The 27,847-nt window shown below is 37.7% G+C and overlaps 1 protein-coding gene across 3 annotated transcripts in view; it reads left to right on the top strand.

Annotated features, from left to right (window-relative positions):
- The window catches only part of TAF2 (TATA-box binding protein associated factor 2), a 109,076-nt gene that overhangs the window by 54,939 nt on the left and 26,290 nt on the right, over positions 1-27,847 (top strand). For all 3 annotated transcript variants that reach the window (XM_030937893.1, XM_010357784.2, XM_030937894.1), the window contains 5 exons: positions 984-1,094; positions 17,184-17,377; positions 19,043-19,182; positions 21,891-21,960; positions 23,916-24,025. In XM_030937893.1, the coding sequence (XP_030793753.1) occupies positions 984-1,094; positions 17,184-17,377; positions 19,043-19,182; positions 21,891-21,960; positions 23,916-24,025 (625 nt within the window). The remainder of the gene's footprint in view (positions 1-983; positions 1,095-17,183; positions 17,378-19,042; positions 19,183-21,890; positions 21,961-23,915; positions 24,026-27,847) is intronic.

The following is a 27,847-nucleotide window of genomic DNA, read 5'->3' on the forward strand; positions in this document are numbered from 1 at the left end:
ATGAAACTTGAGTCTCAAAGGGCAGAAAGGGCATAAGACAGGTATTTCTATGGAAAAGAGCCTCTCCCTCAGTTGTTCCTATAGTACTAACACTGACTGTTATTGCTCTTGTTATCTGTGCTTCTTCAAGCAATAAAATGAGCCATTGTCCTTTCTGACCTCCATTTTAGAGGAATAATTATTTTGAGTAAGAAGAGGGGTTAGTCCATATCTCCCCATGTGCTAAAGACTAAGATGTCTATTCATCTGTAGTCCTGTCTAGAATTTAATTAGGTTTGTTTTACTGATAGAGTTAACCAATGTATGTAAGTCATGTTTCCACTTTCTTAAAAATGTTGCCTGTGAAAATTTGGAAAGAGAAAAATTAGGCTGCATTTCAGATGATTTATCATTTTTTCCTTAGGTTGAGGATTGGGTGTTCCTGAGGATTAGGTGTTGGGAGAATCAATTTGTTCTAAGACTGAGTGGCTCCACCTACTTATGTCGTTTAATCCTGAAAATGGTTGTGAGGAAATGAGGCTCCTACTCAATAGGCAACTAGCTAAAGACACCTAGCACAGAAGGTAGTAGAGTTTAGTTGTTGAATAATGGTCCGTCTAATACTGAAATCTGTACCTTTTCCACTGTGTTACATAGAAGTAATTCTAAAATCTATGCCTTTTCCACTGTATCACATAGAAGCGAATTTATGTAATTTATATCACATATATTTCCTCCAGCAAATGAGGTCCAAGGCACATAGCCTACAGAGTGATTTGCAGTCATGCAACTCTTCCCTTAGTCTCCTGCCCAGCTCTTCTCTTATGTTAGAATGCTTTGAGATATGTTGTCAGTGGGAGGGGTTGGGATGTGGAGGTGTTAGGCTCCGTCCAGATATCTGTGTCAGCCCAAGAGTAACTCTTTTCTACTTATAGTTCAATGAATTATAGTAACAAAAAGTTAGGTTATGTGCTTTTAAAAGTTCTTTTTTTTTTCTTTTGTAGACTATGCCAGTTGCAATGGCTTTGTTAAGAGATGTTCATAATCTTTGTCCTAAAGAAGTCTTAACGTTTATTTTAGACTTAATCAAGTACAATGACAACAGGAAAAATAAGGTGAGGTACTTTTATTTTTTTATCTTCTACAACAGTTTTCTTAGAAAGGCAAGGTAATTTTCTTAATATTACAAAACTACCCAATGGTATTTGTTTCTGAATAAATAGTCTATAAAAATCATCGTTGAGTCCATAGTACTTGAAATTTCTAGAGACAGAGGCATGTAAACACGATTTATTAGAATAACCAGTGGATAAAAAACAAGATTAGTTTTTAAATGTTCTTCAAACGTCTTGTAGTGTGGAGAGGAGTAGTGCATCAAATTTGGGGTAGCCAGCTAAAACTTGGTAAAACCTGACAATACAATTTTATTTATATACATTTATTTTTTGTTCACCTAATAATACCTAAAAGAGTTCTCGATTGGGATTAACTTTTTCCTTGATTCATTTGACCTTTTTCTTTTTTCTTTTCTTTACCATTATGTCTTTATTCATTTATTTAGCAAATAGCAATTGGATGTCATGCTTCAAAAATTATTTCATCCTACTTTTTAACAGTCCAACAGTCAGCAAATGTTTTTAAAAATATATGCTGTGCTAGAGAGTGTCCCATGTTAGCTGGAATGAAAAGATGGTTGATGCCTTAATAAACTTTATTTATTCATTAAACAACTGCTCTATATTAGTCTGATTTTACACCATCAAGGACACAACCTGATAGGGAAATCAGACAAGTAAACAGTTCGCAGTCACATGTGATAATTGATCCAATGGAAGTATATATGATTCCCTAGGGGAATGCAAGGTGTAGTCCTCTCTCAATATCCATGGACGATTGGTTCCAGGACCCCCTTTTTGGATACCAAAATCTACAAATGTTGAAGTCCTTTATATAAATATTTGCATATAACCTATTCACATTCTTTCATATACTTTTAAATCATCTCTAGATTACTTGTAATACCTAATACCATGTAAATGCCATATATATCATTGTTAATACTATACTGTTTAGAAAAGAATGGCAAGGAAAAAAGTCCATGTGTGTTCAGTGCAGACGCAGCCTTCCTTTTTCTTCCCCCAAATATTTTTGATCTGAGGTTGGTGGAATTCACAGATGCAGAATCCATGGACATGGAAGCCACATATACAGAGAGAGGGTCAGATATAGTGTCTACTTCGAAGGATGTAGAGAGAGACTCAGGGAAGTTTAGTATAGAAGTAGTGACCCTCAAACTGAGTCATAAAGATGAGTAGGATTTTCCCAGAGTTTGAGTAGGACCAGTCTAGGAAGATTGTTCTAGCAGAAGGAACAGCACATACAAAGACACAGGTAAGTGTTAGGATAAGTCAAATTGATGAAACTTTTAATAAAACATTACAACAGTAAAAAAAAAAAAAAGTCACAGGCATGTTTATTAAAAGATGACTATTTTAATGAAAATCAGGAAAACAATATTGCCTCTTTAACATTCAAATAATTTTAAGCTTAAAGACTCCTTTAAAAATTAACATTTTAAAAGAATATGTTAACTCATTTTTTCTTGCTACTGTTTAATACTATTGACTTCATCTCTGATAGGGTTTATGGTCATTGGTCTCTCCCAGAATAAGGCATATTAGGGACATGGGAGTCCAAGGTTATCTTTTAGTTGCCTTTGTAATGATAGTCCAACCTTTTATAATGAGTAGTAAGCTCATCTATGTATACCAATTTTAGGAAGCATGTGCTTTTTATTCTTTTATTATTGTTTTGCTCAAATGGCTCAGATTTTCATGTAATTTAATACTAAATTAGAATAATAAAACTAATAACTGGTTACTAAAACTAGTAACATTAAATTAACATAAGTCATCTAGTGTTTTATTTCACTCAATACATAGGTGGCTAAGTAGTTCCCAGGGAAATTTTATCTGATGGATGGTATAACAGGCTATGTTTCCCATTATTTCACTTAAAAGTTCTTAATTTCATGATTATGTTAAAGTTTTTTCAGCAATCAACCTTTATTTTTTATTTTATTTATTTATTATTCTTTTTTGAGATGGAGTCTCGCTCTGTCACCCAGACCGGAGTACACTGGCGTGATCTCGGCGCACTGCAACCTCCACCTCCCAGGTTCAAGCAATTCTCCTGCCTCAGCCTCCCAGGTAGCTGGGACTATAGGCATATACCCCCACACCTAGCTAATTGTTGTACTTTTAGTAGAGACGAGGTTTCATCGTGTTGGCCAGGTTGGTCTCGAACTCCTAACCTCAAGTGATCTGCCTGCCTCAGCCTCCCAAAGTGCTGGGATTACACGTGTGAGCCACCATGACCAGCTGCAGTCAACCTTTAAATTGTGTTGGCCTGCTTGTAGGAAGCCCTCAAATGTACCTAAAACACATAATTACTATTATTTTTTGAATTACTCTCTGATGCTTGATTTGGGGATTTGATTTCCAATTTTTTTTTTTTTCTTGAGGTGGGGTCCGGCTTTGTTACCAGGCTGGAGTGCAGTGGTGCAATCCCGGCTAACTGCACCCTCCGCCTCCCAGGTTCAAGCGATTCTCCTGCTTTAGCCTCCTGAGTAGCTGAGATTACAGACACGTGCCACCACACCTGGCTAATTTTTGTATTTTTTTTAGTAGAGACAGGATTTCACCATGTTGGCCAGGGTGGTCTCGATCTCTTATCCTTGTGATCCACCCTTCTTGGCCTCCCAAAGTGCTGGGATTACAGATGTGAGCCACCACGCTTGGCCTCCCATTTTTTAAATATTTAATAAAGTTCTTTTTTTGTCCTGTCAGACTTTGTTAGAGGTTTTTTGTTTGTTTTTCCTATGTATGTTGCATTAAAATAGCTCCGAGGATCCTACTAGGAGTAAATTGAAATTTTTTAATGAGCTGTTTTATTCGTGTGATGCTGGAGTTTCTTTCTAATAGCACCAGGTTCAAATCTCATGGAGCACTACAACTACAAGAAGCCAAATGCGTAATTTAGTTCAGCTATTTGCTTTGTAACAGGACTAAGAGCATATAAGGGGAAAGTAATTATCTCTGCTGCTTTTAAAGAAGTCCAAGATTGGGATTTTAGGACCAGTTTTACTAATCAGGTCAGTATGTGGTTTTGTAAAGAAATTTTCTCCATGTAAATCAGGGATGTCCAATCTTTTGACTTCCCTGGTCCACATTGGAAGAAGACTTATGTTGGGCCACACATAAAATACACTAACACTAACGATAGCGGATGAGCTAAAAAAAACAAAAATTGCAAAAAAACTCACTATATATATATATATATATATATATATATATATATATATATATTTTTTTTTTTTTTTTTGAGGCGGAGTCTCGCTCTGTCGCCCGGACTGGAGTGCAGTGGCCGGATCTCAGCTCACTGCAAGCTCCGCCTCCCGGGTTTACGCCATTCTCCTGCCTCAGCCTCCCGAGGAGCTGGGACTACAGGCGCCCGCCACCTCGCCCGGCTAGTTTTTGTATTTTTTTTTTTTAGTAGAGACGGGGTTTCACCGTGTTAGCCAGGATGGTCTCGACCTCCTGACCTCGTGATCCGCCCGTCTCGGCCTCCCAAAGTGCTGGGATTACAGGCTTGAGCCACCGCGCCCGGCCAAAAACTCACAATATTTTAAGAAAGTTTATGAATTTGTGTTGGGCCACATTCAAAGCTGTTCTGGGCTGTCTTGAACAAGCTTGGTGTAGATAGTCTATATGTGTAGATAGTCTATATGTCATAGTAAATATATAAAATACTGGATAATAGTAGACACCTTTTAGTTATCTTTCTCTAAGTCAGACACTTAAAGTTCATTTATTTAATAGACATTAATACTAGGTTTTGATGATACTGAGAAGAATAACTTATGATCTTTCCAGGTACTTAATCTGTAGTGAAAGAAATATACAAAAGTCAATTTTTTTTTTTTTTTCGAGACTGAGTCTCGCTCTGTTGCCCAGACTGGAATGCAGTGGCGCAATCTTGGCTCACTGCAAGCTCCTCCTGCCAGGTTCACGCCATTCTTCTGCCTCAGCCTCCCCAGTAGCTGGGATTATAGGCACCCGCCACCACACCTGGCTACTATTTTGTATTTTTAGTAGAGACAGGGTTTCACCATGTTAGCCAGGATGGTCTCGATCTCCTGACCTCATGATCTGCCCGCCTCAGCCTCTCAAAGTGCTGGGATTACAGGCATAAGCCACCACGCCCAACCAAGAACAGTATTTTTAGTAAGATAAGTATTATGACATTAGGTTAACCAACCTGCTGAGGAAGTGCTTGGAAGGATTAACCCAAATTAAGGATGGGGAAGCCAGAAAAGGCTTCCTGGGAAAGGTTGAATCTAGAGAGAGCTGTAAGTTGATGAGGTGAAAGGACAGGAGAGGAGGAATACATGGTCAATTATAGTATCTTAGAAGTACAGAGAGGGAGCTTTTTGAATTTGAGAGGTTTCAAGAAGATCATTATTTTAGAAGTTATTTTTATTTTTATTTTATTTTATTTTTTTTTGAGATGGAGTTTCACTCTGTCGCCCGGGCTGGAGTGCAGCGGCCGGATCTCAGCTCACTGCAAGCTCTGCCTCCCGGGTTTACGCCATTCTCCTGCCTCAGCCTCCTGAATAGCTGGGACTACAGGCACCCGCCACCTCGCCTGGCTAGTTTTTTGTATTTTTTTTAGTAGAGACGGGGTTTCACCGTGTTAGCCAGGATGGTCTCGATCTCCTGACCTCGTGATCCGCCCGTCTCGGCCTCCCAAAGTGCTGGGATTACAGGCTTGAGCCACCGCGCCCGGCCTAGAAGTTATTTTTATAACTTTTGGCATATTTCTTGAAAATGGATCCATCTTCCTCATATTTTTACTTACCTTGTAAGATGTGAATGTCTTAACTCCTACTGTAAATCCAGTTTCTATTATTGTATAAATTATATAAGTACAAAGAGGATATAGATATAAATTTAACCCTCTGTAAGTCTAAGAAATCTGAGAGAGGATGGTAGGGAGTAAGAATGGTGAGAAAGGGTTGGGAAAATAATTGTAGCCTTGAAGAAATGAGGGATTGATTTAGAATTTAGGAAGTTATGGAAAGTATATCAACTTTTAACTTGGAACTTATCAGCAAACTGAGCTCTTCAGACTTCTTTGTATTTTTTTTTACATAATAGAAATGGTAGTGTATTATAAGAAAAGCTTTAGCACAGTGCTATTTGGAAAAGAATAATCTACTTATTAGATAATTGTGCTGTTTAATTTTGTAGCCAACTTGTGCTATTATTTCTTCTCCTATCTTTTTAAAAAAGGAAATTTTTAAAGAAAGGTAACCATAGGTTTTTTTTTTGTGTTTTGTTTGTTTTTGAGAAAGTCCAAGGTTGCTTTTTCAATAATGATGTTGATTCTCATGTTCACTTATCCAGTGCTTAATATGTTCTTAGTACCGTAAGTGCTTTTCCTGTATTTTCTTATTTTAAGTAATATTATTATTATTTGAGATGGAGCCTCTCTCTTGTCACCTAGCCTGGAGTGCAGTGGCATGATCTCGGCTCACTGCAACCTCCACCTCCTGGGTTCAAGTGATTCTTCTGCCTCAGCCTCCTGAGTAAGTGGGATTATAGGCTTCTGCCACCACATCCAGCTAATTTTTGTTATTTTTAGTAGAGATAGGGTTTCACTATGTTGGCCTGGCTGGTCTTGAACTCCTGACCTCAGGTGATCGCCCACCTTGGCCTCCCAAAGTTATGGGATTACAAGCGTGAGCCACCACGCCCAGCCTTATTTTAATTAATATTATTATTTTATATTATGTATATTTTAACATTTTATTTTGTTTTAGATTGAAGGGGTGGGTAAGTCTGCAGTTTGTTACATAGATATATTACCTAATGTTTGGGTTTGGACTTCTAGTGTACCCATTACCCAAAAAGTAACCATTGTACCCAATAGGTAATTTTTCAACCCTCACTTCCCTCCTAGCCTCCCCTCTTTTGGAATTCCCAGTTTCTATTATTTCCTTCTTTATGTCCATGTGTACCCATTGTTTAGTTCAGAGAGGATATGCTATTTGATTGTCTGTTTCTGAGTTATTTCACTTACGATAATGACTTCCAACTGCAGTCATGTTGCTGCACAATACTGTTTTGTTTTTTGTGACTGCATAGTACTCCATTCGGTATATATGCTACATTTTCTTTGTTCATTCCAAATTAGATTGTTAATTTGAGGTCTGTCTTTTTGATGTAGGCATGTAACGTAATAAACTTTACTCTTAGCATTGCTTTTGCTGTATCCAAGAGGTTTTGGTATGTTGTATCTCTATTTTCATTCTTCTTTTTTATTAGTCTTGATTTTATAGCTTACCCAAAGGTCATTTGGGATCAAGTTGTTCCGTTTCCATTTGTTTATGTAGTTTTGAGAGTTCCTCTTGATATTGATTTGTAATTTTATTACACTGTGGTCTGAGAAGATACTTGATATGATTTTGATTTTTTTGAATTTATTGAGATTTGCATTTTGGCCAAGCATATAGTCAATTTGGGGGAGTGTTCCAAGTTCAGATGAGAAAAACGTATATTCTGCAGTTGTGGGTAGAATTATCTGTAAATGTCTGTTAGGTCCATTTGGTCTAGATTCTAGTTTAAGTCCAGAGTTTCTTTGTTGACTTTCTGCCTCAATGACCTGTCTAGTGTTTTCAGTGGGGTGTTGAAGTCCTCCACTATTATTGCATTGCTGTCAATCCCTTCTTAGGTGTAGGTGTTGTTTTATGAATCTGGGTGCTGCAGTGCTGGGTGTGTATATAATTAAATCTTGGTTTTGTTTTAAACTTTGTCAGTATGTAATGCCTTTCATTTTGTTTCTTTCTTTCTTTACTGTTGTCAGTTTAAAGTCTGTTTTATCTGATATAAGAATGGCTACTCCTGCCCGGGCACAGTGGCTTATCCTGTAATCCCGGTGCTTTCGGAGGTCGAGGAGGGCAGATCGCTTGAAGTCAGGAGAACAAGATCAGCCTGGCCAATATGGTGAAACCTCGTCTCTACTTAAAAATACAAAAATTAGCCAGGTGTGGTGGTGCATGCTTGTAATCCCAGCTACTCAGGAGGCTGAGGCAGGAGAATCACTTGAACCCAGGACAGGGAGGTTGCAGTGAGCCGAGGTTGCACCACAGCACTCCATCCTGGGAGACAGAGCGAGAACCTGTCTCAAAAAAAAAAAAAAAAAAAAAAAAAGAATGGCTACTCCTGCTCGCTTTTATTTTTCATTTGCATAGTATATCTTTTTCCATCCCTTTATTTTGAGTCTGTAGGTGTCTTTTGTCATTAAGGGGATCTCTTCTAGGCAATAGATAGTAGTGTCTTGCTTGTTTTTTATCCAGCATGCCATTGTGTATCTTTTTTTTTTTTTTTTAAGAGACGGAGTCTCGCTCTGTCGCCCAGCCTGGAGCGCAGTGGCGTGATCTCAGCACACTGCAACCTCCGCCTCCCAGGTTGAAGCATTTCTCCTGCCGCAGCCTCCTGGGTAGCGGGGACTACAGGTGCATACTGCCACGCCCAGCTAATTTTTTGTATTTTAGTAGAGACAGGGTTTCACCATGTTGCCCAGGCTGGTCTCGAACTCCTGAGCTCAGGCAATCAGCCCTCAGTCTCCCAAAGTGGTGGGATTACAGGCGTGAGCCACTGTACCCAGCCACTCTATATCTTTTAAGTGGAACATTTATGCCATTTCTGTTCAAAGTTAATATTGAAATGTGAGGTTTTCTTCCTGTCATACTGTTGTAGGTAGTTGCCTTGGAGTCTTAATTGTGTAATTATAGGATCTGTGAGCTTTCTGCTTGCATGTGCTTTTATGTTGGTGAGCATCATCCTTTCATTTCTATGTTTAGAACTCCTTTGAGCATTTATTATAGGTCTGGTCTAGTAGTGATGAATTCCCCTTGATTTGCTTGTCTGGGAAAGACTTTATTTTTCCTTCATTTATGAAGCTTGGTTTGGCAGGATATCAAACTCTTGGCTGGCATCTTTTTTCTTTAAAGAAGTGAAAAATAGACCCCCAATCTCTTCCAGTTTATAAGGTTTCTGCTGAGAAGTCTGATGGGATTTCCTTTATAGGTGATTTGACACTTCTCTCTAGCTGCTTTTAAGATTTGTTCTTTTAAGTTGATCTTGGGTGGTCTGGCCCCTATATGCTCTTGTGAGATTTGTCTTATTTCATTATCTCCCAGTCGTTATCTGGATTTCTTGTCTGGATATCTATCACTGTAGTGAGATTGGGGAAATTTTCCTGAATTAGTTCCTCAAATATGCTTTCTAAACTTACTACTTTTTTTTTCTACCCCAGGAATGCCTATAAGTTATAGATTTGGTCACTTTATGTATTCCATATTTCTTGAAGACTTTGTTCATTTAAAAAAAAATTGGGGGCTGGGTGCAGTGGCTCATGCTTGTAGTCCCAGCACTTGGAGAGGCCGAGATGGGCGGATCACTAGGTCAGGAGACAGAGACCATCCTGGCTAACACGGTGATACCCCGTCTCTACTAAAAGTACAAAAAATTAGCTGGGCATGGTGGCACGTGCCTGTAGTCCCAGCTACTTGCGGGGCTGAGGCAGGAGAATCGCTTGAACCCAGGAGGTGAAGGTTGCAGTGAACCGAGATGGCACCATTGCACTCCAGCTTGGGGACAAGAGCAAGACTATGTCTCAAAAAATAAAAATAAAAAATAAAAAAGTTTTGACTGGATTAATTCAAAAGACCAGTCTTCAAACTCTGAAATTCTTTCTTCTGCTTGGTCTAGTATGTTGTTAAAGCTTTCACCTGTGTTTTGAAATTCTTTAAGTGAATTTTTCATTTCCAGAAGTTCTGTTTGTTGCTTTTTAAAAAATACATCTATCTGGTCTTTCATCTCCTGAATTGTTTTTCTAGTTTCTTTGTGTTGGTTTTCAACTTTCTCTTGCGTCTCATTGGGCTTCCTTGCAATCCATATTTTGAATTCTTTATCCGTCATTTCAAAGTTTTCATTTAGGTTAGGATCCACTCATAAGAGAGCTAGTGTGTCACAATATTCTGTTTCTTCATGATACTGGAGTTGTGCTCATTCCTTCTCATCTGTAGCTGTTGTCACTTCGATTTTTGAATTTACTTTCGTTTGGATGGGACTCCCTCTCCCCTCCCACCTTGAGGGTGCGACTATAGAGTATATTGGGTAGGGTATTTTCTTTTGACTGGGTTTCTATTGTATTGGGTTATGCAGTTCAGCCTACAAGCCAGTAGGTGGTGCTTACAGGTAAGAGCCAGCTGTGGTAAAAGCAGATGGGTGTGTACTTGATGTTTGTTTACTGTGTGGTACTCTTTTTTTGTTTCAGCCCTGATGGGGGTGGCTGGTGAAGCTTAGTGAATGCACTGAAGTGTCTGCGGGAGGGCTGCACTAGCTCCAAGTCTTAGGCAGGAACGTGATCTCTTTCCCTGTCACACTCTTGTTCTGGGGCTCATAACCCTCCATGCAGATACACACTGTCATCTGTCTCCAGGCCATAGTATAAGTGAGAATCGCAGAAGACACCTCTCCCCCTGCTCTCCCCTGGAGTGGTTTCATGCTGGAACTCCTCACTCAGCCCAATACAGACAGCTTTGTGGCTTGCCTGTTCTCCAGTGTGGTATTGCTGCTGCTTTGAGCAGAGAGGGGAAAGGGCTCCATCTTTTGGCACAAGCAGGTGGGTGTCAGCTGTGGTGCTGTCAGCTGACTGGGTCAGCCTAAGCCCAGACTTGATGGACCTAATAGACATTTATAGATTATTCTATCCAACACCTGCAGAATATGTATTTCTCCTCTGTACGTGGAACATTCCCCCAAATTGACCATATGCTTGGCCAGAAAGCAGATCTCAGTACATTCAAAAAAATCAAAATCATATCAAGTATCTTCTCAGACCACAGTGGAATAAAATTAGAAATCAATACCAAGAGGAAAAAATAAGGAGTTTTTCAATAGGTAGAGGAAGGAGAAAGGTGCCCTGGGGTTAAGAACACATTAACAAAAGTACAAGAGGCATGAAAATGCAGTGTGTTAAAGGAGGAGAAAAGTTAGTGGTGCACCTTCATGTTAAAGGGGTACAAAGCTGGAGGTAGTGGACTGGACAAGGCAAACCTCCAAGCCCAGAGCCTGTAAATGGCCTGCTCGATGGCATTGTATGGGAATCCTCAGGCAGTAACAGCTGAGTTGGTGGCAGAATATGCAGGCGGTGGGAACCCCAGGGTTGATCACAGGCCTGTCAGCATGGGCTCTCAGAAGGGCTCCAGCTGGCAGCTGAAACGGTTGGGTGGGAGCAGGGTGGCCATGCTGCTGTTCTTTCGCTGAGGAAGGTGGACTCCCTCAGCTGGAGCAATGGAGGCTGGCTGCTGTGGGATGCGTGACCTGCTTGCACTTCCCTTTTGTAGGAGTGGTGGTGTATTTCGCTGCTTGGGGACATGCAAACATGCTCAGCCTCCCCCTCTCTCCCTGGCCTTGAGGTGGCAGTGTGGCATCTGTGGTGGCCTATGGTGGTGACAACTGCTGTGGCAGGAGCCAAAGGGCAGGTCCCTGGCTTCTTGGGGCTTGGCTTTCACAACACTGGACCACAGCCAAAATATACATGCAGCGGCAGGGCGACTGTGCTGTGGACCCAGCGCTGAAGAAGTGGGGACCTGTTTAGCAAAGAGTAGCTGAAGCAGACTTTCTGCCTGCTCCTCTCTACTGTGCTGCCGTATCTGTCTTTGGGTTGTGTGAAAATGCTGGGCTTGCCTGCTCCTTCCCTGGTGGGGCAGTAGCAGCTGGCACCTGACTGCTCAAGGACCAAAGCCTGTGGGATTCCACGTAGACTCCAGCAGTCTCTCTACAGTCTCCAGGCAGCTCTCTGTATTAGACTGGAGGCCTGAGGGGCCAAGAGGACTTGGCTCCCTGTGGCTAGGATTGTAAAAGTTCTTAGTAGAAGTGTGGAACCCCAGGGATCTCTCACTCACTCATCCTTTCCCCACAGCAGGGAGCTTCTTCCAGCTCCACACTTGCCCTGGTTCAGCTGGCTGCCACGCTTTGCTCTCCTCTGCTTTCCATGATTCCCATTGCTTCTCTGAAGAATTCCAGCATGCCCTCTTAAGATGATAATAGTTGAAATGTTCATATTTACTTGCTACTTCGATTCCTGTCTGTGAGAGAGGCTCCCAGTAGTTGCTTCTAACCAACCATCTTGAACCAGAACCTCAGTGTTAATATTTTATATCACTATTTCTATATTTTTATTTCATTTTAGATACTTTTCCTCCACAAAGTTTTATCAATCACATTATAAGAATTGACGAGATTGGAAGGTAGTCCTATATCCCCCTGTTGTCAGTGGCTGTCAGTTCTGTCTCATATGAATTAAATTTGTGGAGGCTTACTGAACCAGAAGATATATGCAGGTGTGTGCACATATGTGTATGCATGTAAATCAGAAAGCATGTGTAACACTTTTTAAATGATTCTGAGAGCTCTTCTCTACCCTATTTATATACTTTTCCAGAAGAGGTTACTATATACCTACATATATCATATATCTTCCATCAGCAACTTTTTTTGTTATTTTTTTGAGAGAGAGTCTTGCTTTGTTGCCCAAGCTGGAATGCAGTGGTACGATCTTAGCCCACAGCAACCTCTGCCTCCTGGGTTCAAGCGATTCTCCTGCCTTAGCCTCCCGAGTAGCTGGGATTATAGGCATCTACCACCACACTCAGCTAATTTTTGTATGTTTAGTGGAGATGGGGGTTTCACTATATTGGCCAGGGTAGTCTCGAACTCCTGACCTCAAGTGATCCACCCACCTCAGTCTCCCAAAGTCCTGGGATCACAGGTATGAGCCACCATAAGTCTTCACTGGTAAGCAAAACTTCCATAGACTATCCAGCTTTATTCATGCTTTATGATGTAAAATATTCATACCCTTTCATGTCTAACAGGTTTTCTCAACCATGGCACTTGTAACATTTCGGGTTGGATAATTCTTTGTTGTGGGGGTGTCCTGTACCCAGCAGCATGTTTAGCAGTATCCCTGGCCTATACCCATTAAACGCTCATCGCACCCCTTACCTCAGTTATGATATCCAGAAATCTCTCTAGATATTGCCAGAAAGTCTGAGGGGCAGAATTGTGTTGAGAACCACTGATGTGTGGGGATAATATTAAGAAATATATAAGTCGTTTATTACAACAGATTCCTAAATCACTAAGTAGGTGAGCTGAGATAAAGTTGTAAAAATGAATTTATTTGTGAAGTTAAATTGAATGTAATATCATAGTTGTAGTGTATATCACCAAGCATAAGACTTGATTCTTCCTTTCAGCAGCTGTGATACCTGCATCATCTTTTCTGTTTCAGTGTCCTAGTTCAGGCCTTTGCTCTTCTCTGGGCTCCAGAAAAAACTGTGTCATCTTGAGCAAATTACTTAATCTCAGTGTCTTAGTTTCTTCATCTGTTAAGAAAAAGGGTGTTACTAATCGTACCTCTATCTCATAAGGTTTTTATGGAGATTACACAAGATAATATATATAAAGCACTTACAAGAATCCCTCCAGTTATGTTGCCTATCATTAGCAATTGCAACATCATCATCATTCCCAGCTTAATATCCCAATACCTTTCCTCTTAAAATATTGTTGTAGTTAAGCCAGAGTAATCTTTGTAATGGAGCTCACCTGAGTTTCTTTCCGCCTTATAAAAATTCCCTCCTTAAAAATCTTCAAAGACTCTGCAGTGCTTATAAGTAAATTTATGCATGGCATTCAAAAACATTTTGAATGTTGGTGGTCCCAGTCCACCTCTCCAGCTTTGCACATCTTTTCTGTGAAGTTGCATCAGTAACTTCTCTTCCTTGAACACACTGCATTTTCATGCCTCTTGTGCTTTTGTTAATGTTGTCTCCTTAACCCAAGGGCACCTTTCTCCTTCCTCTACCTATTGAAAAACTCCTTATTTTTCTAAGATCAGTATATCCTCCTGATAGGATGCATTGTTTCATTTTGTTTCGTTGTCTTCACTCCTGGAACAATTTGATTACTTTTCCTGTCTTCTTACTCTTGTTTTCTATTTTGCTTGCAAATAAAATAGTTGTTGTCTTGAAGAAGTCATCTTATCTCTGTGCCTCCAGAACACTTAACAAGTACTAGATGCCTATATTTATGTATTCATTTAGTTGTGTCTGTGTGTCACAGTCACTTTCTCAATCGTTATCTGGCTACTATTTAGGAAGTATTTATCTCCTTTAATCAGAAAGCCCACAGAACTTATTACATTGTATAATAGCAAAAACACAACAATGGAGATAAATTAGATTTAAATTTCCTCTCAATAACCAGATGTTTTATTTCCTTTGAGAACTGTTATACCTGACCTTCTGCCTTCTGGATTTAAAATATGTATTTTTAAAATAAAAACATTAATTAAAAACGTTTTGGTAAGATTCTTTCCTTCCTAGTCTGCTAGTTTATTTTGGCCTTAATTTTTAGTGTTCCTTTTTTCCCCTACACTTGAATTTCTTTTACTTGAAGAAATTAGAATTTAGGATGGTGGCAAATCACATTATATTCAAATGGAAAAGGAAAATGTTTTACACATTATGTCATTTTTTTGGGGGGGAGTGTTTATATAATTTAATTCCTTTATACTGCTTTCTAATTTGTATAGTGATTTTACTCACCTTAAATTCTTTGAAATGTGCCTATTCCTGTGGTTGAAAGTGTTTGTCAACCCTTGTTTGACAAAAGACACAGAAATTGAGAGTCTAAAATTACACAGGGAATATAATCTGGGAATTGTGCTGTAAGGCCCTGCTACCCATTTGTGTGGTGATGTTTTTAGTATTACCATGTTACCTTACAGCATGCAATTATGCTTGTCATCATTTATGATTTTGTGTGGCACATACTGGTATATTATTAAATTTTATACTTCATTATTGTTGTGGAACCACATAAGGCTCATTATGTTTTCATTTTGAAAAGAAGGCTTATCAGTTTTTATAGTCAGATGCTGTAAATTGAGTAGTTTTATATGACTTAGTACCTCAGAATACTAAGGATAGCATAAACGCAAATAATAACTACAATAGGTAACACTAATAATAACTAAGTTCTTGTGTGTTCCGTGCCTTATGCCAAAACATAGATGATCTAATATCCCCACCAGACCGCTGAAATAAATAGTATATTTATTTATTTATTTATTTATTTTATTTTAATTCTTTTGAGACGGAGTCTTGCTCTGCTGCCCAGGCTGGAGTGCAGTGGTGCAATCTTGGCTCACTGCAACCTCCGCCTCTTGGGTTCAAGCAATTCTCCTGCCTCAGCCTCCCAAGTATCTGGGATTACAGGCATGTGCTACCACACCCTGCTGATTTTTGTATTTAGTAGAGACGGAGTTTCACCATGTTGGTCAGGCTGGTCTCAAACTCCTGATGTGATCTGCCTGCCTCAGCCTCCCAAAGTGCTGAGATTACAGGTGTGAGCCACCACACCTGGCCTATTATTATTATTTTTTGAGACAGAGTCTTGCTCTGTCACCCAGGCTGGAGTACGGTGGCGCAGTCTCGGCTCACTTGACGTGGAGTCTTGCTCTGTCACCCAGGCTGGAGTACAGTGGTGCAATCTCGGCTCACTACAACCTCTGTCTCCTGGGTTCAAATGATTCCCATGCCTCAGCCTCCCGAGTAGCTGGGACTACAGGTGCCTGCCACCACACCTGGCTAATTTTTGTATTTTTAGTAGAGATGGGGTTTCACCCTCTTGGCCAGGCTGGTCTCTAACTCCTGACCTTAAGTGTTCCACCTACCTCTGCCTCCCAAAGTGCTGGGATTACAGATGTGAGCCACCACTTCCAGCCTTAAATGCTATTATTGTCCCAGTTTTCATGTGAGAAGATTGAGGCTTATAAAAGTTAAGAGAGTTACCCAAAGTCACATGATTGTTTTCTGTGGCTCCAGTAAACTGAAGCTATAGAAATTAAAATTTCAATCATTATAGTGGTCTGAAAGCAAAACTTTATAGTGAATACTTTTGGGGTATTTTTTCTTTGGTGTTGTTTGTTTGTATGTGCCTTCTTTTTTTTCCTGCCCCGTATTTGAACATAAAAATGTTTAGGGACTGTGCAATATGTGTGTCAATGTGAGCTTCTGCCTCCACAGTAGAAATCAAAAGGGGGCAGGTATTCTTCTTCCAGTCCCTTGGCAGTTGATGTTGGCACAAAATATTTTCAGCATGCTGATAGAATTCATTTGCTTGCTCCATGTTGAATTTCCCAGGCCACAGCATCTGATTTGCTGAGTATAAATCAAGCCACATCCAGGTCACTTTTCAATAAATTGCTTCTGTGAGAATTGACTGCCATATGGATTAGGATTTGTTTTTTTTTTAAATGGCTTCCTTCTCTTTTCTGCTTCTCTAGCTAGAACTCCTACATTAACCCTCCAGTTTCCTTATGCTTTCCCTCCTATTTTCTATCTCTTTTTTTGCTGAAAACTTTGGGATTTTGTTTTCTATTTTATATTCCAATTTAATTTTGATCCTTATTTCCTGCATGTTTCTTTCTTTTTAAAATAATGTTATGCTATTGGAAGGCATACCTTAATTGATTATTTCTCAGACAATATTAATAGTTTTTAAATTTTTTTGTTCCCTACTGGTTTTCTTTTCCTTGCATTCTCTGTTTCTTCCATGTTGGTTTTTTGTTTTTTGTTTTTGGGTTGTTTTTTTTTTTTTTTTGTCTTTGTTCTGGTGTCTATTTTTTATTTTGATGCTTCCTTCAAATATCTGATGATCATTGCTTGTGTGTTAATATGTTAAAGTATAGCATCGAATTTGAAACTGTGTTATAGCAATACTGTAGTCTCCTTTTAGAAGTATCTGGCTAAGTTACTATAAGAGTACCTGAGAAGCAGTGAGTAGTTATTCAGTAAGCTAATGTATCATTATAGTGAATCTCTTTCACTGTTTTCAAAGTGACCGTATGCAAAAGGTGGAGTTGAATATTTACCAGAGGACTTGCTTTTGTTTTGGGAAAAATTTTATTTTATCTAAAATATAATTGTACAAATTTTATTTTGTTAATTTTGATCAGAAGAGTTAATTTTGTTGTCTTCGCTTAATTTTTCTTTGGCCTAGTTTTCAGATAACTATTATCGTGCAGAAATGATTGATGCCCTGGCCAACTCTGTTACACCTGCAGTCAGTGTGAATAATGAAGTTAGAACTTTGGATAACTTAAATCCTGATGTGCGACTCATTCTTGAAGAAATCACCAGATTTTTGAATATGGAAAAACTTCTTCCGAGTTACAGACATACCATCACTGTCAGGTATGATTAAATTCCTTACTTTAAACTTACTCTTATAACTATAAAAGAAATTTATTTTCATTGTAGAAAATTGGGAAATACAGTAAAGTAAAAGGAGAAAACTGAAATTCTGTATGATTCTACCACCCACAGATAAATTATTAGTATTTGGGGAATGTCCTTCTAAATTTTTTCTCTGTTTAATTACATAAATTTTTAATTACTTTAGATTATACTGTATATGTAGTTTTTGTATTGTTTATATCATAAATATTTTCTCATGTCATCACAAATTCTTCATAAGCATTGCTTTGATGTCTGCATACTCTTTTTCTCCCATTGGATTTTGTATAAACATTCTCTATTGTTAGCCTTTTTTAAAGATGACTTTTTACTTTTACCAGCTTTGTATGGCTGTCAAGAAGTTCTGCCAATTTAAGAGTTTGCTAAAAGTTGATTCAAACATAAACAATTTTAACTTTCCATATAGCGAATATATTACTAAAACATTTGGAGAAAATATTTAAATTATATGTTATGCTAAATACTTCTTTTTCTGAAAACTATTCCTTTTACAACACTTGTAACTTTGAGTTCGGGAATTTGTTTTCTTTTTTCTTTTTCTTTTTCTTTTTTTTTTTGAGACCGAATTTTGCTCGTTCCCCAGGCTAGAGTACAATGGCTCACCACAACCTCCGCCTCCCGTGTTCAAGTGATTCTCCTGCCTCAGCCTTCCGAATAGCTGGGATTACAGCCATGCACCACCACGCCTGGCTAATTTTTGTATTTTCAGTAGAGACGGGGTTTCACCGTGTTAGTCAGGTTGGTCTCGAACTTCCGACCTCAGGTGATCCACCCACCTTGGCCTCCCAAAGTGCTGGGATTACAGTCGTGAGCTACCACACCCAGCTGGAATTTGTTTTCTTTTAACAGAATTTAGATATTAATTTTGAATTTTTATCATTGCAAAAATTTATTATATGTCACTTAACAACAGGCATATGTTCTGAGAAATGAGTCATTAGGCAATTTTGTTGTTTATGCAAATGTCATAGAGTATATTTACACAAACCAAATGGTGTAGCCTGCTGTATACCTAGGCTTTATGGTATAGCCTATTGCTCTGTTGCTGTTAGGCTATAAAGCTGTATAGCATGTTACTATACTGACTACTGTAGGTAATTGATAACACAATGGTAAGTACTTATATATTTAAACATACCCAAACATACGAAAGGTATGGTAAAAATATGGTATAAAAGATAATAAATGGTACTCCTGTATAGGACATTTATCATAAGATAAATGGAGTTTGCAGGCCTGGAAGCTGCTGTGGGTTTATCAGTGAGTGAGTAGTGAGTGAATGTGAAGGTGTAGGACATTATTATTGTACACTACAGTGGACATAATAAACACTGTGGACTTAGACTACACTAAATGTATTAAAAACATTTTTTCTTCAGTGATAAATTAATTTTAGCTTACTAGACTACCATTGTATATGCAGTTCATCATTGACTAAGATGTCTTTTATGTGGCATGTGACTCTATTACAAAATTGAAGGTGGATTAAAATCACATCAGTTTTTAAATTGATTGCCATAAAGGAATTTCTAATGCCTAGGAAACAAATTGATTCATAATACCTCAATGAAAGTAGTTAACATAACGTATTTTTTTCCCTAGTTGTTTGAGAGCCATACGGGTACTTCAGAAAAACGGACATGTGCCAAGTGATCCAGCTCTTTTTAAATCTTATGCTGAATATGGCCACTTTGTGGACATTAGGATAGCAGCTTTGGAAGCAGTTGTTGATTATACTAAAGGTAATACTTTAGAAATACATGCTCTTATCATTTTAGAAAGAAATATTTACTTTTTAAAGCCTGTGTTAGTTATTGGGGTTTTCATAATAGTACAATACAGTTATTTTAATTTTAAATTCTTGACTCAGTGATTTAGAAATCATCTTTGATAAATGTAGAATTCACATAAGAGTTAATAAATGAGGGAAAGGAATAAAATTATAGGCATCTTTAGCCTTTCCAAGAAGTCAGTGTTCATCCTGTAGCTTTAATTGGATGTTATTTTAGGAAATAGAAGATTTTGGGGAAATTTCTATGAAGGATTCAAGAAAACATCTCACACCTGTGTAAAAATTTGTGTCTGTGAAAGTAGAGAATTAGACATAAACACAAACTTCAGTAGGGGAATTAGGCAAGGCATCATGAATATGGAAAAAACATAAGGCCAAAAAATTGCCAAGAGAAGAATACACATTTTTTTTTTTTTTTAATTTAGGGGAGAAAGATACAGAGATGGAAATGTTAAAAAGTCATGAAGAATAGAGCAGGTGGAAGACGAGCAGTAATCCAAGAAATAACAGAATACTCTGGGACTGTGTAAATGAAGCAGACCTACAGTAGTTTCTGATGAAATGTTAATTTTTAAGGCTAAGGGAGGCCGGGCGCGGTGGCTCAAGCCTGTAATCCCAGCACTTTGGGAGGCCGAGACGGGCGGATCACGAGGTCAGGAGATCGAGACCATCCTGGCTAACATGGTGAAACCCCGTCTCTACTAAAAAATACAAAAAAAACTAGCCGGGCGAGGTGGCGGGTGCCTGTAGTCCCAGCTACTCGGGAGGCTGAAGCAGGAGAATGGCGTAAACCCGGGAGGCGGAGCTTGCAGTGAGCTGAGATCCTGCCACTGCACTCCAGCCCGGGCGACTGTGAGTTTCTAGGACTATCAGATGTGTGATGTGTATCAAATGTGTGAGTTTCTAGGACTATCAGAACCAGATTATTTTACAAGGCAAAAGAATAGTATGGCTTCTGAATTCTTTAGAATATGAAGAATCAAAAGACAGTGAACAAATGGCTATGTCATTATTAGGGAAAATTATGCCCCAAGATTTTCTCTGCCTTGCCAAAGTTGTGTTGCTCATGGAGCCTTGGAGAATTAGAACTGCATCTCTTATGTAACATTCTTAAAAACATAACTCCCAAAGATAATTTTCAGCTGACCTGGATGTGAGTCAAAATAATAACTCAAGACTAGTGAAAATGTGAAATGAAAGAACTGGTGATGAATAACTATGCCTGTCAAATACTTAAGCTTAAATATTTGTTAAACTGGTTGTAAAATTTAATGTGTATTTCAAAAATAATTTTAAAAAATTATGAAAATAGAGGAAACATGTAAATGTAATCTAAGTCTAAAATTCCAGATTCTAGCACTAAAATAGAGGAGTAAAAAACTTAAAGTACGCTAAACTTTTGTCTGACTGTGGAAGGAGAAGAAGGACTGAGAGAAGTTCTTCAGTAGATACTAGTCCATTTTTAAGTAGGGAAAAGTATACTCAAATCTTTGTAATTTTTGGTAAATTTCTGTAGAAATACTTGTTTACAGTCAGAAAATAAAGAGTAATAACAACATAATGTGTATGTTCTTATGTGTTGACCTAACTTCAAAAAGGACTGTCATTTGTGCTTCCTTTTTATTGAAGGTTAAAATATCCTTTCCTGTTAGAAATAATTATGAAAACAGTGATTTTGTTGTTAAATGTATTTTTTGTCATGAAAGAAAATGTAATCCTGTATCCGTCTCCATTTCTGTGTTGACAAATTTTGAGATCCACCAAATATGCCATTGTTGCCAGTCTTTCCCAAGATGTATGAATGGTTTTTAATGTCTCGTAAATATGAGTAAGATTTTATGAACTTGTACTACCTGAAATGAAATAGAATACTAATATTAGGATTTTCAAAAGAATGCTAAACTTTAATAGATATAATTTAATTGTGAAATATGAATCTACACTTCACTTTTGTTCATGTCTAAATGTGAACTATGAGTTTAGACTTCATGTTTTGTTAAATTGTAAATTTAAATATTGATACTCAAGTTAGAAAATGGAAGAAATGAAAAGTATTGCGAATAAAATTCTGAAGACGCAGCTTTTCAAATTATGAAAGCAAAACTTGTTTGAAAAGGTGAATGGAAATAGCTAGTCATTTTATGTCAACTATATTCGCAACACTATTTTTGTAACTGCCTTTTATATTATGCTTGAAAAGTAAAACTGTTCTTTAGTATTAAATGGAAGAAACCACTTGGGCAAAAACTATATATAATATAGTTGAGATACCATTGAGTGTCAAACCTCTCCATCATTTAGGCATCTAGGAAAACAATTGTATTTAAACAGATTTTGTCCAGTTAATCATCTGTAATTTAGGGTTCTTAATTACAACTTGCTTTATGTTATGCTTGCCATTGGTTTGAACTTTAGTAAAAAAATATATTCTTGATGCAACTTTATGTCTTGGCTCTAATATGTAGCTTGATACTTATAAAACTTACAAAGTGGCCCATTGCATAAAAATGTAAGAGCTTACCTATAACTTTCAACTCTGATTGAAAACTCAGCTAAGGCACAGTCCTAAATATTAAATGTAAACTCCCTGCTTATCACTCATTATTCATTATTTTATTTGGTATAATTAACAACAAATATATTTTCTTTTATTTTCAGTGGACAGAAGTTATGAAGAACTGCAATGGCTACTTAATATGATTCAGGATGACCCTGTACCCTATGTAAGGTTAGTTTATGTGCTATGATGCTATGATATTTTGTAAGTCCTATAATGAACTGAGTAATTTCAGATTAAGCATAAAATGCTTGTTTATGATTTTTGAAAATATGGGAATATCTTTTGCATTTATTCATGTCCTTTTTTAATTTGATTTTCAACATAAATTTTTTTGAGATGCAGTCTCACTCTGGCCCAGGCTGGAGTGCAGTGGCATGATCTCGGCTCACTGCAACCTCCGCCTCCCGGGTTCAAGCGATTCTTCTGCTTTAGCCTCTCCGGTAGCTGGGATTACAGGCATGCACCACCACACCTGGCTAATTTTTGTATTTTTAATAGAGACGGAGTTTCGCCATGTTGGCCAGGCTGGTCTCGAACTCCTGGCCTCAAGTTATCCACCTCCTTGGGCCCCCCAAAGTGCTAGAATTACAGGCGTGAGCCACTGCGCTCAGCCAAAAAAAAAGTAATAATAATAAAATAAAATAATTATTAGCAGACCTTACTTGGCATTTAGAGTAATTTGGGTGACTTGGAAAGCAGCCAGACAGAAACTTCACTTTTCTTCATCAAGCAAATAAAAAGTATAACAACTTAAAAATGCAATAAAGAGCAAACTCACATTTTGAAATATGTTATTTACCTATATTACTGATTGGCTCTTACAAACGGAGTATGAGGCCTGAAGGAGAGGAATTGTGTTTATATATAAAGATGAAAATATGGATATGAAATATCCATAAATATTTATATCCCCATTTATATTACCTATCTGTAAATTGCATTCTGTAATTACATTTCACTTTTATTCTTAAAACCCTTCAGTAGTCTTATTTTACAGAGTCTTAAATTTCAAAGCATAAGAGGATGTTAACAGAATCTACATCTTTTAGGTTTACAGACATTAAATTGCAGCCAAAAGGGGTTAAATTATTTACAATCTGGCAGTTTCACTTTTCTCCCATCTCTTTCTCAATTACAAATCCAATTTGATGTCTTATTACTATCAATTAAATGTAAAAATTTCCCCAATTCACCTTCTTTAAAGTTTTGCCAACCTCCATAAGAATTACAACCCAATTTCTTTCTCCCTCACTTATATCCAAGCATTGCAGTTACTCTTAGTAATTTCTCGAACCTGGTCCTAGAGCTGATGTTGATGCTTTCATTAAATGCTAGACTACTGCAGTAGGTTTCTTCTCCTTTCTTTTCTCTAGCCTTTAATGGTGTCTTCTACTCATAGCAGTGGATGTTTTCTTTTCCAAATTTTGTTTTCATTGCATTGCCCTATATTTTAGAGAACTCCATAATATGTTCAGGTAGCCTCTCATATGAGATAAAAACTCCCAATAGTGGAGTTTAAATGTTACCCTCTATTAGGATACTCTTCTCAACCTCAGCTTGTTTTAAGGAAAACTTTTTACAATCTTTATATTTAAAATACTTCTGCACATTTCCATGTTTTACAAATATACTATAGTAATCACATATATGTTCATTTTATTATCTCGAATATAGACTTATTGGTCTATATATAGATTTTTTTGCTCTGTGTTAAGATTTTTATACTTACCAATCATTGTACATATATCTAAGCAGAGTGGAATGTTCATTTTAGAAAGTGGGATGGGAAAGATTGGTTAGGATTATGTGGAGTCAGGTCTTAGAATATCTCATCACACAGCAAGGTGATTTTAGAAAGACCAAATCCACCAGAATTTTTTAAAATTACTCTCTTATCCAAACCCCAGAGTGTTTCAGTGAAAAAACAAGTAGTAAATATTCAGGATGTGACATGGTGTCTTTGGAAATTAAACTAAATAAATGCAAAGCTAGATTTAAGAGAGAAAGTGATAAAATAGGAAGGAGAAACTACAGATAATTTTTCAATGTTTATGGTGTCTCCTACTCATAGCATCTGTCAGTAAATGGTCAGCAAAAAATTAATTTTTTTTTAAATCTTTCAGGCATAAGATTCTCAACATGTTGACTAAGAACCCACCATTTACTAAGAACATGGAGTCTCCCTTATGCAATGAAGCCCTGGTAGATCAACTTTGGAAACTTATGAATTCTGGTGAGAGAGCAGTGATTTAAATTTTTTTTTATTATTATTATTAGCATAGTTTGATTTTACAACAGGTTTTCAATTCAGTAGCATTTAGAACTAAAGTTTAAAGTTGAGATTTTTTTTTTTCTTTTAAGTAGACTATCACACCTTCACAGTGGTGGCTGTGATAACATTTATTAAGGATATACTCACTTTACTCCATAGGGTGGTTGAGGAGACAAATATTTATTTACATGAAAGTGTCAAATGGTTAAGGTGCTATAAACATCAGCCTGCAAAGTATTATTATTATTTCAGAAAGTTACAAAGGAATGAAAAATGTCTTCTCACGTCTTTTCCTGACCATCTAGTGGCCTTTTCCAGAGGTAACCAATTTCTTTTTTTTTTTTTTTTTTTTTTTTTTGAGACGGAGTCTCGCTCTGTTGCCCAGGCTGGAGTGCAGTGGCCGGATCTCAGCTCACTGCAAGCTCCGCCTCCCGGGTTTACGCCATTCTCCTGCCTCAGCCTCCCAAGTAGCTGAGACTACAGGCGCCCGCCACCTCGCCCGGCTAGTTTTTTGTATTTTTTAGTAGAGACGGGGTTTCACCATGTTGGCCAGGATGGTCTCGATCTCCTGACCTCGTGATCCGCCCGTCTCGGCCTCCCAAAGTGCTGGGATTACAGGCTTGAGCCACCGCGCCCGGCCACCAATTTCTTGTGTATCCTTCCAGAGGCAATCAGTGCATATAGAATAACATACAGACTGTATTTTTTCAAAGTACTTACTGTTATTGTTCTGTACTGTGGAGATCATGATATCTCATCACAGTTTTTATTTTTTAATTTATTTTTATTTTTTTGAGATAGAGACTCTGTCGCCCAGGCTGGAGTGCAGTGGTGTAATCTCAGCTCACTGCAACCTCCACCTCCCAGGTTCAAGTGATTCTTCTGCCTCACCCTCCTAAGTAGCTGGGATTACAGGCATGCGCCACTATGCCTGACTAATTTTTGTATTTTTAGTAGAGACAGAGTTTTACTGTGTTGGCTAAGCTGGTCTCAAACTCCTGACCTCAGGTGATCCACCCTCCTTGGTCTTTCAAAGTGGTGGGATTACAGGCGTGAGCCACTGCACCCAGCCTTGTCACAGTTTTAATTTACATTACTTGAGTGAGGTCAAGAGCTAAGAAACAGTGCTTAGGAGTGCTAGCTCTGGAACCATTTTGCAAAGGGTTGAATTTATTGTGTGATTTGTCTGAACTGTTGTCATTTGTAAAATGTAGGTGATAATGATACCTACTTCAAATCGAATTAAATTAGTATTTGTAAAACACAGTGTCTGGCTCATATTGAATACTCAAAAATGTTATACTAGCATAATGATAGTTATGCTTCTCATATATTTGAGCTATTTGTATTTCTATTTTTCCAGGTTATTCATATTCTTTGCCATTTTATTTAATTGAATTATTGATTCTTTTCTATTGATTTATAAATGTGTATATTTAAAGAAAAAGTGCCTTATGTCTGTGATAGGTTGAAATTGTAATAATGGTTTTGGTTTAAAGATTAAATCAAACGCTAAGCTGAAATGTGTTTTGCTTAAAGATAGCAAGAGTTGTTGCAGATAGATGTGGATATTTATGCAATTTTTTTTTTTGAGACAGTCTTGCTCTGTTGCCCAGGCTGGAGTGCAATGGCACGATCTCAGCTTGCTGCAGCCTCCGCCTCCCAAGTTCAGGCGATTGTCCTGCCTCAGCCTTCCAAGTTGCTGGGATTACAGGCGCCTACCACCATGCCCAGCTAATTTCTATATTTTTAGTAGAGACGGGATTTCACCATGTTGGCCAGGCTGGTCTCAAACTCCTGACCTTGTGATCCACTGCCTCAGCCTCCCAAAATGCTGGGATTACAGGCGTGAGCCACCACACCTGGCCTATCCAAATATTTAAAAGTTTTGAGTATGTCACTTTATTTGCTCTTTATAATATTGGAAAATAACTTGTCCTACCTGTCTCATTAGTAGCTACTTCACTGACTCACAATTAAATACCAAATTTTAATTCTTTTATTTTATTACTTAGTTCACTAATATTGAGATGTTAAGTGGTTGCATAACTTCTGTTTTTCGGTTTCATAATAATAGTGCAATACCACCAAGTAAAGACACCATAGTAGATATTTATGTGAAATATAATAAAATTGAAAATAGGATGAACCTTGTCCTCAAGGTCTTTAGAAAACAACACATAAAACCAGTTTATACTAAAATATTGCTTATTTTTTTCCTAATGTTTTCTTTAATCTCCGAAAGAATAATTGCTGCTTTTTTTTTTCTTTCTTTTTTTTGAGACGGAGTCTTGCTCTGTCGCCCAGGCTGGAGTGCAGTGGCCGGATCTCAGCTCACTGCAAGCTCCGCCTCCCGGGTTTACGCCATTCTCCTGCCTCAGCCTCCCGTGTAGCTGGGACTACAGGCACCCACCACCTCACCCGGCTGCTTTTTGTATTTTTTAGTAGAGACGGGGTTTCACCGTGTTAGCCAGGATGGTCTCGATCTCCTGACCTCGTGATCCGCCCGTCTCGGCCTCCCAAAGTGCTGGGATTAGAGGCTTGAGCCACCACGCCCGGCCTAATTGCTGCTTTTTACATAATGTTTTATATTTGCTACCTTTGGCTACCTTAAAAGATATTATTATTTGTGCTATTTAGACCCAGGGTATTAACACGTAAGTTCAGGAACTTATAAAGGTTCATTCTACAGTTCATATGTGGCAGTAACTCTGCTGTATTGAATATCTTCTTAACCAGAATACATGATTCCTTGATCATGATAAGTTACAAATTTGAAGAAAGCATAGTGAAATATGAAAAATCCTTTTATTATTTTCTAAAGAAGATGTTTTGGACAAAATATGTGTTCAAGATTAATGAGACAATTTTTATAAAACATTTGAAGCTCATTGGAAGGTTTGATTATACAAATACAAGTTCTGGCTGATGTTTAGTATTTAATTTTGATAGTGTGCAGTGTAGTACAGTTCTGCTTTGGTTTAAAATTCTCTGCCAATATCTAAACCAGTGAGATCAGTGAGGCTATAGTCATAAACAGTTTATTACTCAGTTTTTCAGATTTATAAATGGAACAGTATGAACAATTGGAGTGGCATGAATAATTGGGAGGGTTAAAAAAATGTTTTTCTAGAACATTGGACAGTAGATAGTGAAGATGGACAAGAGAGAATTGTCATTTCCTTTCCAAGTCTGAACCTTTGGGATAAATGAATGAATCTGACCTAAGAAATCCTTCTTTTATTTGATTAAAAAATAATCAATGGTAAAAGTAATATAATCATGTTACAGAGTTTATCTGAAAAAACTGCAAAGAAAGGAAATATTACATAATTCTGTTACATCAACACTATTAAAATTTGGGTATATTTGGCCTTTAGGAAAAAATAATTGTGTGTGTGTTGTGTTACATAGTTATAGTTGAAATAAAAGTTTTAAAACAGCATTTTACCATGAGAATTTTTCACATTGCTATATTCTTAATGGTTATAGTTTTAAGAAATGGTAGTGAGGGTTCATCAATAACAAAAGGAGCTAGAACATCATCTAGGTCCCCAAATCCAGTGGAACCCTGCCTGCTCCTCATTTTGGGGCTTCTGGGCTATCTGGTCACTTGAAATAAGCATTATCTGGGAAACAAAAACTGTGGACAATGCAGATGTAATTATATTCATTTATTTCTCTCTTTCTACAAAGTGGATTTGAGGTATACTGACTTCACCTAGTTACAAAATTTACTGAACCAATTTAAAATATATAGGAGAGAATATCATGGCTATTCAG

This window comes from Rhinopithecus roxellana, chromosome 9 (assembly GCF_007565055.1).
Source record: "Rhinopithecus roxellana isolate Shanxi Qingling chromosome 9, ASM756505v1, whole genome shotgun sequence".
NCBI lineage: Eukaryota > Metazoa > Chordata > Mammalia > Primates > Cercopithecidae > Rhinopithecus > Rhinopithecus roxellana.